The sequence below is a fragment of the Phoxinus phoxinus genome, assembly GCF_949152265.1.
Source record: "Phoxinus phoxinus genome assembly, chromosome: 13".
In the NCBI taxonomy this organism is placed as follows: Eukaryota; Metazoa; Chordata; class Actinopteri; order Cypriniformes; family Leuciscidae; genus Phoxinus; species Phoxinus phoxinus.
This window is the reverse complement of record NC_136888.1, coordinates 14,783,863-14,793,875: the sequence shown is the minus strand read 5'-3', so window position 1 is coordinate 14,793,875 and position 10,013 is coordinate 14,783,863. Positions and strand designations below refer to the sequence as shown.

Below are 10,013 nucleotides of genomic sequence, written 5' to 3'. Positions count from 1 at the left end.
GCCCTCTAGTGGAGAATAGTAGTTACTACATTTTTCCTTCAAATTAAGAGTCTGTTAACTGCCTAAATTTAAAGGGGTTACAAACAGATTGAATATAGGCTTTTATTTACATATAAACAATCATGAACTCGCACATCAGTTGTGGTAAACGAAAGCTCAATGTTCGCTTGACATAGTTACGTAGCACGTTTGAGCTTCCGCAAGAACAAATGAAAATGGCTCAATTCATATGGATTAGTTTAACTATCTCTTTATGAACTTTTTGAAGCTTCAAAGTGGTAGTTGTGTAGCTGTCAACGGAGGGACCCTGTTACATCAAAAAGATTTTCATTTGTGTTCTGAAGATGAGCGAAAGTCTTAAGGGATGAACAAATCGACACGGGTGAGTAAATGACAGAATTTAAATTATTTTGGTGAACTATCCCTTTAATTTAAATATTTGTGATTTATGTATTGGCAGATAATTTTTTAATCAAAATGCACAAATGTTTTTGAATGACAAAACATCTGCAATGCAATGAAATATTGCAATTTAGCTATGTTGCTGTAATGATCCCGGTGTAGAAAGTGTTTTAAGTTTAAATGTCCTTTACCGTTGTTTCTGTTCACTTCCTGGATTCAGTGACTGCTTCCCTTGTTTTGCCTGCCGTGTTTGTTACCATAGCCGCCATCCTTCCTTTCCATGACAACTTATCACCAACACCTGTCCCTCAATCACCTTAAGCTTGTCTGCCCCTGCTTGTAAATATATAGCCCTTGTGTTTAACTTGTTCCCTTTCAGTCGTTGAATGCATGTTCTCTGGTTGTTACCTTGTTTTATATGACCTTGTGGATTATATTAATAAACCTAAACTTGCACGTGGATCCGTGCTGGTGTATGGTGGGCGTTCTAGCGCAATATGGCTGCCGTCGCATCATCCTGGTGGATGCTGCACATTGGTGGTGGTTGAGGAGATTCCCCCTTCTATGTAAAGCGCTTTGAGTGGCGAGAAAAGCGCTAGCTATATAAATGAATTAATTATTATCGTGTGTCCTCCCGTTATGCGTTTTCATTGTTTACGCCAGTTACCTTGTGTTATATGACCTTGTGTATTATATTAATAAACCTAAACTTGCACGTGGATCTGCCGTCCAGCCTCCTCCTTTGGCCACCTGAATCTCTCATCCAGAACAGTTGCTGGTATCTCTGTATTTTTTTGCCTTTTGAATGGCCATTAATACAGAAACACGCTTTTTTCTTTATAGTATCCACCATCAGGAATTTAAGCAGGGATTTTTTCATACTTCACCCACAAATTTTTTTTTGACCTGTCTTCTTTGGAACACAGAATAATTGCTAAAAAAAAATTCCCCCTCCAGTTAAAGTTGATGGCATCCAATGTTTCTTATGTTCCACAAAAGAAAGAAACCCATACTGGTTTGGAACAACATGAGGGTGATAAAATTGTGACAGAATTAAAAAAATTCGGTTAACTGTCCCTTTAAGAGCATTATTGCAGAATGTTAGTGTCTGCAATGACAATTAATTGCATTTTTTAACAATAGTTCTGTAGGTAAACACTTAATTCAGATGTACAGTATCTTGTTAATTTTCTAAATGCCTACAATGCAGGCCATAATGGTTATTATAAAGTGAGATGGTAACCACAACAAGAGTGTCAGAGAGGGTAATGAGTTTAACAGAGGCCTACATGGCTGAAAGACAATGTATTTCTTTCATTTGCTATATCTTTTCCTCTGTTACTGCAAAGTGAAGTCACCATAACCTAAGTGCTGTGTCATTTTATGGTCCCATGACACAGCTCATAAAAAGAAAACTAAATCACTTACATGACAGTATAGCCTTTTAATGACCTAGCAAACAGAAGCACGTTTTCATCAGACGGACACATCTTGTGATCTCAGGTTGTAAGTTGAGTGATGAAAAACCCTCCATGCTGTTCGTTTTGACAGTTTTCAAAAGAAGTAAAGACATAAATTAACAGAACCTGAAAATGTTACAAAAAGACAGACTCCACCCATACTTGCTCTGTCATTAAACTAAATGTCAGTAGCATTTTGAGTCACTCGCCTCCTTCGTGGGTTGTAAACACAAACATAGTTTGCAAAAATGAATGTTTGCTTGAGACTTCACTGCAGGAGGTGAACACATTTAGAAAGAACTAAATGTTCATGGAGTTAGCACATGCTTAAAGGGATAGCTCACCCAAAAATGTAAAGTTTGTCACTATTTACTCATCCTCGTGCCATTCCTAACCCATACAATGTTATTCTTTGTTATCTGTGGAACACAGAAGGAAACATTCCAGATGTTCTTCAGTAATAATCTTGTCTTCCAGAAAGAATGAACTCAATAACCAGATCAGTTCAATAATGATGAATTATTTTACATTTGTTCATTTAGCAGATGCTTTTATCCGTGACTTGCAAATCTCATAGAGCCAAAAATATTCATATAGAATGCCAAGTTTACAATATGTTTTTGGAATGATTCTTTTCAGTGAACCAGTTCATCCATTTATGATCTTAAGATCTGGATCTTCAGTTCAACTCAATGACTCAATTAAATTCAGTTAAACTAATTCAATTCAGTTAGTTAATTACATTTTAGCTTGTTCATAACACAAAGCTATCAAGCTATTTAGCTTGACATACTGCCGTTCAAAAGACAGTTCGATTTTTTGAAAGAAGTTCATACTTTTATTCAGCAAGGATGCATTAAATTGATCAAAGGTAAAAGTAAAGACTTACATTGTTACAAAAATAATGTCAAATAAAATTTCAACTTGTTGATTTTTAACTTTATAATCATCAAAGAATCCTAAAAAATGTATCAAAGTTTCCACACAAATATTGAGCTGCACAAACTGTTTTCAACATTGATAATCTCAGTACATGTTTCTTGAGCAGCAAATCAGCATATTAGAATGATTTCTGAAGGATCATGTGACACTGAAGACTGGAGTAATGATGCTGAAAATTCAGCTTTGACATCACAGAAATAAATTATATTTTAAAATATATTAAAATCAAAACAGTTATTTTAAATTGTAATAATAGGCCATATAATATTTTGTTTTTTTTTATTGTATTTTTTATCAAATAAATGCAGCCTTGGTGAGCATAAGACACTTCTTTCAAAAACTTCAGACCTATACATGTATAGAATCTATAGGGTCAGAATCTTTCTGACCCTAAACTTTGAATGGTATAGTGTACATGGTCACAAATGTCCTTGTAAAAAAAACCTTTCACCTTTTGTGTTATACAAAAGTGAGTGACTAAATGTCTTCATTTTAGGCAAACTATCCCTTTAAATACAACACTGTTGATCGCGTCAGAATTAAAAGAAGAGGAAAAATCCTGTCTTTGGAAAAAATAAAGTGTCTGAGTGTAGGTTGTAATCAAACACGTGCTGCAGACAGCTGATAATGTGATCTTTCTTTCAGATGTCATGCCATGTCTATAAAACAGCATGTCTTCATATTCTCAGCGATGCAGTATTTTACCAAGTCTAAGAAGTTGGTATTTCAGGAGCAGAACGTGTTAAAACAATGCTTGTCAACTGCAATTATTGCTCAAAACTATTTAGTAGGCTATTTTAAGGTACCACTTTGGAAAATTATACTTGATTGAGACTAATTCAGAAAATTGGAGATGTTGAAACAAACTTCATGTTCAGGGAACACTTAATGATACACTACTGTATATGTGGCATAAATCTTCCATCATGTGTGCAAAAGGGATCTTCCATTCAGTAAACCAGGAGTAGGCCTACATCATATGGAATCATATGGGCAGAACCATACATTATATGTTATTATGTAAAGATTTAGGAGCTGTTGCCTGCCGCACATAGCTGATCGTGATCATACCTCAAGACCACTCTTGTGTTGTAGAGGGTATGATTAATTGGGTGTGCACGTTTCCCATGCGCCCAAAAATAAAATCCAGCAGCAGCCTCAGAACGTGAGGGAGAGCTGTGTGAGAAAACCTAATTTAAGGAAATAAAACATGATAAAAGGACCATAATGGCAAGAAAAGCCTAGTGATGAAGATGCTGACAAACGCACTTAAAGAGTACTGTACAAAATGTGCGCCCCCTTCTGGACACTTTGTTAACTTCTCATCGTCACCACCTTCACAAGAGGGTAAAAAAGTCAGATGTATTTTCCAGAACGTCTTTTTATATATTCTTTATTAGCTGTTTCTGGGTGAAGCACTTACAAAAATACACACGTAAAGAACCATAAACTTGTTTGGCCTGAAATAGTACATTTTATGAAAGCCTCACACACTCTCCGAACAGACTCGCTGAACAAACAAGAGTCAAAGTGGCTCCTGTATGAGCATTTCTCAAGGAAAAGAGTTAAATGTGTTCAGACATATTTGGATTCTTCGTGTTTGTTGTTATGGACAGCGGGAGGTTTTCAGTTCCCACACCAACCTGCTGAATCTCTCTTTCACCTTATGTTTTTGTATATGTTTTTCTGGGAGAAATTCAAATGCACTAGACAGTCCAAAAAAAAAGAGGAATTTGTAAAGCCAAACAGACAGACAAGGCAAACAATTTCAGTCAAAGTAATTTTCAATAGCATTCAATAGCATTTATATTTATTTAATTCTTATTGACACTTTTTATCTGTTTAAAAAATGCAAGTGTCTATAATTGGAAATTTCTAATTTTCATATAAATGCACAGATAGATAGATAGATATATAGATAGATATATAGATAGATAGATAGATAGATAGATAGATAGATAGATAGATAGATAGATAGATAGATAGATAGATAGATAGATAGATAGATAGATAGATAGATAGATAGATAGATAGATAGATAGATAGATAGATAGATAGATAGATAGATAGATATAATGTAATATGTGTATATTTGCAACAAATTACACAAAGCACATTTGCAATGCTAAAAGCAAAAAGAAAAAGAAAACTCCACACTGTTAGAAAGTCACTCACTTCTATGTCAATTATTGTTTACATCATGTTTCTAAAGATAACAGCATTACATATGGGAAGTACACATCATACAGACCATCCATACCCTAAATTTGACATTTTCAACCCAAATTTAGGACTAAAATGCATCTTTTGCAGCTTTGAGGGGAGCTTAACAAGATCTAATCATGGGTCTAAACACTCAAAGCAAAAGCCATGAAGTGACATGCCAACAGTGGGCAAATCTGCTTGGTAATTACAGCCTTGCGATGAGAGGGGAGGTACTAGTGTGGTAGGTGCTTTTTTAATGATGCAAGGGCCAGATATGGTATAAAAACCCTCATCATTGTGCTAGGCAGCAGCAGATCCTGTCTGGCTCTTACCACAAGGATATTCAGAAGTGGGAGCCGCGGCTGTGTTCAACTTTTTATTTATTTGGAACCCAATGCCGGTAGGTGTCCATTTTATTTCGTCTCCTTAGGCCTTGATACTGAGGGACATCTGTCAGCAGGTGCAAATGGGAGGGTGTTCTTATACTACTTTGAGTTATGGGTTACACAAAGTTATTAATAATGGAATGGAAGTTGAAATCATAGTTTACAATTGTCAGCTGTTGCTTACTTTAAAAATGGACTAATGAACTAATTGTTCCACTAGAATGTTTCAGCCTTCATCAGCAGCAGTTTTCTTTACATCATCACATCTAACTCTTTCAATTCCGTTGCAGATTTGACCTCAGAGAATGGATCTTCGAGTAGCAAGCATTCTTCTTCTCCTGGTGGCCTTGACGGCTGCCCATGGTGAGAGATATGTTGTCAAGAAGGTGATGAAGGCCCCCCAGTACCAGCCTTACTCAGTGAAAAGCCAAGGTATGTGTTTAAAATTGAAAAATGCTTATCTTTGCCTTCTGCCGTGTACTGAAGATATATGTTTCCAAATACGATGTTTGATCTAAAGACGTATTAGATTAACACATTCAGTTTAAGTGTAGGCAATACAAAACAATTAGGTATGCGCATAAAAAAGTTCAGTTCGGCACACTGATTGGGTACTGATACACAGTGCTTCCTCCAATAGTATCTGCCTAAGCTTTTGAATATTCAAATTGCAGATTCATGTCATGCCTCTACAGATGCATCTTGCTATACTGTCTCTGATTACACCGGAAGTCATTTCTTTTAGTTTAAGTGCAAAATGCATTTTACATCCAACGGATCCTTTAGTGCATCTTTGTATACTTTTTCCACACATCCTTCAACAAATTCCAGTTTGGAGTCTTGAACAATAAGTTGAAGGATGTACGAAATATTCAATATATCGTAACATTTTCTTAAATCATGCATAACTGCATTGTTGGATGAACTATTCAAAGTTCAAATATAATCATTTGATTGGTGATATTGCACAACTACAAAAAAAACTGCACAGATTTATACAATTTGTTTGAGCAGAAGTGATTCAGTGTTGTTTTAGATTTTAAAGGATATGCATGTTAAAATCAACAAACTTTTGAAGGTTATGAACAGCTTTTCAGAATTAGTCTCTATAGAGACATGTTGAAAAGTGATTTGTCTGGGTGTGTCACGGGAAAATCTAGACACATCTGTTTCATTAAAGCTGTGCCTCCAAGAATGACCTTTGGTATGATGTAGTTTACAAACCAATAGATTTGACCACATGAAGGCAATTATAAAACTGGAGTCCTAGCCGCATATATATATATTACATAGGGCCTATACATTCTTCCACAGGAGATATTTTCATTTTATTTTGGTTGAGGTCTTCCATCACTGAGTATCTCTACCCTATATATATATAACCTATAGAAGAGGTATTAGATTCTCTAGTGGAATTATAAAATGCACAAAAAGAATATGTACTGTAATTCAATCCTGAAAAATATATTATATTCTTGGAGGCCTTTGTCAAGTCAAGTTTATTTATGAAACGTTTCTGAAGGCTTCAGAGAAAAGAATAAAATAGAATCACAGATATAACTTTTTAAGTTAAAACCAAAACATTTGAGGCAAGCACTTTTTTCACAAAAATTACAAAAAGATAAGAAAAAGTATTTTACTTGACACAAATACATGTATATGTATAGATATGCATCAGTGATAATCAAGGTTTGAAGTTTAAAATGTATTATTTCTGATGTCTAAACACTGTGTTTTGATAAAAGGGACTTTAATAAAAAAAAAAAAGACTTAATACATATCAACATTCTCGAAGATACTGACTTCCTGCTGTTTTAGAAGACAGCTTTATTGGAAAGAAATATATAGTTATATATGTATATTAACTGTTGTTCAATAAAACAATTTCTAACAATGTTGAAATGGGTAAGAAGGCACCATTTGTTCATAGGAGCATTTTAGTCACACATTTTTGTAGTCTGTCTAATTTGTATCTGATATGGTCCTCTAGCATTGTGTTTTCTCAATTTTTGTATACTGGTATATTGTACTTATATGATATTGAAGTATATTATACTTTTTAAATAATTTATATAAACAGTCTATATATTTTTTTTAACATACACTATAGAATTGCATGAAAAACATTCAATTTCATGGTCAGTTTCAAAATGACAATTCCACAATTTAATGAATACAGTTATTGCCACTGCCATACAAACTGATTATGAGTATTGCCACTGATAAACTTCTTGTTTTAAATCCAATGGTATCATTAGCAGGAGAACCAGGCATCCCCGGTGAGCCCGGCCAACCTGGACCTCCTGGCCCCCCTGGACCCGCAGGAGAAGATGGTGAAGGACTGCCAGGGCCACAGGGACCTGCTGGACCACCTGGTCCTACTGGTTACTCAGCACCTGGAAAACCTGGTTCTCCAGGTGGACCCGGCAAACCCGGAGCCACAGGTGCCCCTGGACTTAAAGGAGACAGTGGTGCAACTGGTCCTCAAGGCCCCAGAGGCATGCCTGGTTCTGTTGGTAGCCCTGGACCTGCAGGCATTTCTTCAACAGGCAAACCTGGACCGTCAGGTCTTCCAGGAGCAATGGGACCACGTGGAGAGTCTGGTCTTAAAGGACATCCAGGTATTCCTGGTCTGCCAGGACAAAAAGGAGAAAGAGGCTTTGGGGTTCAGGGGCCACCAGGTGAGAGAGGTCCAGCAGGAGTAGTGGGTCCTTCTGGGAAGCCTGGTGAGCCTGGTGTTGGAAGACCTGGGAAAGCTGGACATCCTGGTGAACCAGGTAAATCAGGCTCACCTGGCCGTGATGGAGAATCTGGACCCATGGGTGCAACAGGTCCAAAAGGTCAAACTGGTGCTCCTGGAATTGGAATGCCTGGCAAGCCAGGTGAAAATGGTGCCCCAGGTATTCCTGGATCTACTGGCCCCAAAGGTCCACAAGGCCCATCTGGTGCTCCTGGTTCTCCTGGTGTTCCAGGTTATGGTAAACCAGGTGAATCTGGTGTAAAAGGTGAGAGAGGAGTAGCTGGTAGTCCAGGTACAACAGGTCAGAAAGGTGAGCCAGGTGCTAAAGGGCACACTGGATATCCAGGTGCTACTGGTCCTGTGGGTCCAGCTGGTTCTCAAGGTTCAAGAGGTTTCCCGGGCGAGAGGGGGGCAACAGGTGATAAGGGTGAGCAAGGTCCAATGGGACCTCTAGGGATGAAGGGGCACAAGGGAGAACAGGGAGCCCAAGGCATTGAAGGCAAGCAGGGATATACCGGGGCAACAGGACAACCTGGTCCAAGAGGAGCTACAGGTGCTCCTGGTAACAAAGGAGATACTGGCCACACAGGTGCTCCTGGTACCTCAGGAGCACCAGGACCTGCTGGACCAAAGGGTCTTCCAGGATATTCTGGAGCAGCAGGTGAAAAAGGAGAAGAAGGAGCCCCTGGATCAAGAGGCCCCGTTGGCCCTGCAGGTCCTGCAGGCCTACCTGGGCTTAAAGGCCACCCGGGTCTTCCTGGATCACCTGGCCCAGCTGGTTTGGCTGCCAAGGGAATTCCTGGACCTCAGGGTCCACCTGGACTTCCTGGATCTGATGGGGCTGATGGACTTCCAGGTCCTGCTGGACCTCCTGGCCCTCCTGGACCTCCTGGTGAGGTCATGTTTGAGAAGGCCCAGGGTGAGACTACATACCCAGTTCTTGTCAAAAGTCCTGTGTCTGCATTCACTGTTGCAACTGTGACACCTTATCCCCCATCTGGCACCCCAATTAAGTTTGATCAGATTGTGTATAATGCAGAGCAGCATTATGATCCTGAGACAGGTCTGTTCACCTGCCAGATTCCAGGAATTTATTACTTCTCCTATAGCGTGCATGTGAACGGAGCTAATGCTTTAGTGGCACTTTATAAAAATAGCGATCCAGTCATGTTTTCCTATGATGAGTACAACAAGGGATTTGTGGACCAGATGTCTGGTAGTTCTGTCCTTCAGCTCAATGAGCAGGACACTGTTTATATTCAGATTCCTGATGATGAGGCCAATGGTGTTTTTGCTGCCGATAATGTCCATTGCTCTTTCTCTGGGTTCCTGATTGCCTCCACGTGATAAGGTGATCAAATCACATAATTTCTAAAACATCACTATTTCTCAAGCATAATATCCTGTTCTGCAGACCTCAATGCACAACCGACTGTGCTATTGTTCTGAGAAATACAAGCATCTCAACTTGAAAATTCCAAGCAGTGGTGCCAATAAGAAGGAAGTAATTTATGTAATATGTTATCAGGGATAGCAAGACGGTTAAAACCTTTCATTTTATGTGTGTGAAAAGAGCACGTGAAGAAGTGTTCTGATCATTTCTCGCCTTTTCCTAATTTTTTTTTTTTGTTTGTGTCTTTTTTGTTACTGATCACAGTGGCTAGTTCAAATCTTTGTCTTATTTTTATTGTTGTCCTTATATCCTTACTGATTAAACCGAGAGAATGCTCTTCCCGACATCCTTATTTCTGACTTGAATATTGTGAGATGGTGAAAATGATGAAAAACATTTTTAAAAACATCTACAAATGTTATCCCAAATTATAAATTTTTATCTGTTAACCATAATGGCTGAAATAAAATATTTCCTAAAGAGTT

At 38.1% G+C, this 10,013-nt stretch overlaps 1 protein-coding gene across 1 annotated transcript; it reads left to right on the top strand.

The window, feature by feature from the left end:
* Nucleotides 1-96: 96 nt before the first annotated feature.
* On the top strand, nucleotides 97-10,013 carry col10a1a (collagen, type X, alpha 1a). Its single transcript, XM_079632137.1, has 4 exons — nucleotides 97-382; nucleotides 5,314-5,409; nucleotides 5,686-5,827; nucleotides 7,654-10,013. The coding sequence occupies exons 3-4, from the start codon at nucleotides 5,701-5,703 to the stop codon at nucleotides 9,480-9,482; spliced, it is 1,956 nt and encodes a 651-aa protein (XP_079488263.1). The 5' UTR covers nucleotides 97-382; nucleotides 5,314-5,409; nucleotides 5,686-5,700; the 3' UTR covers nucleotides 9,483-10,013.

Bases quoted from the DNA above. Each gene is read 5' to 3' on its own strand.
- col10a1a (XM_079632137.1), top strand. From the start codon at position 5,701: ATGGATCTTCGAGTAGCAAGCATTCTTCTTCTCCTGGTGGCCTTGACG. The intron at 5,828-7,653 runs GTATGTGTTTAA...TGGTATCATTAG, and splicing joins TTACTCAGTGAAAAGCCAAG to CAGGAGAACCAGGCATCCCC.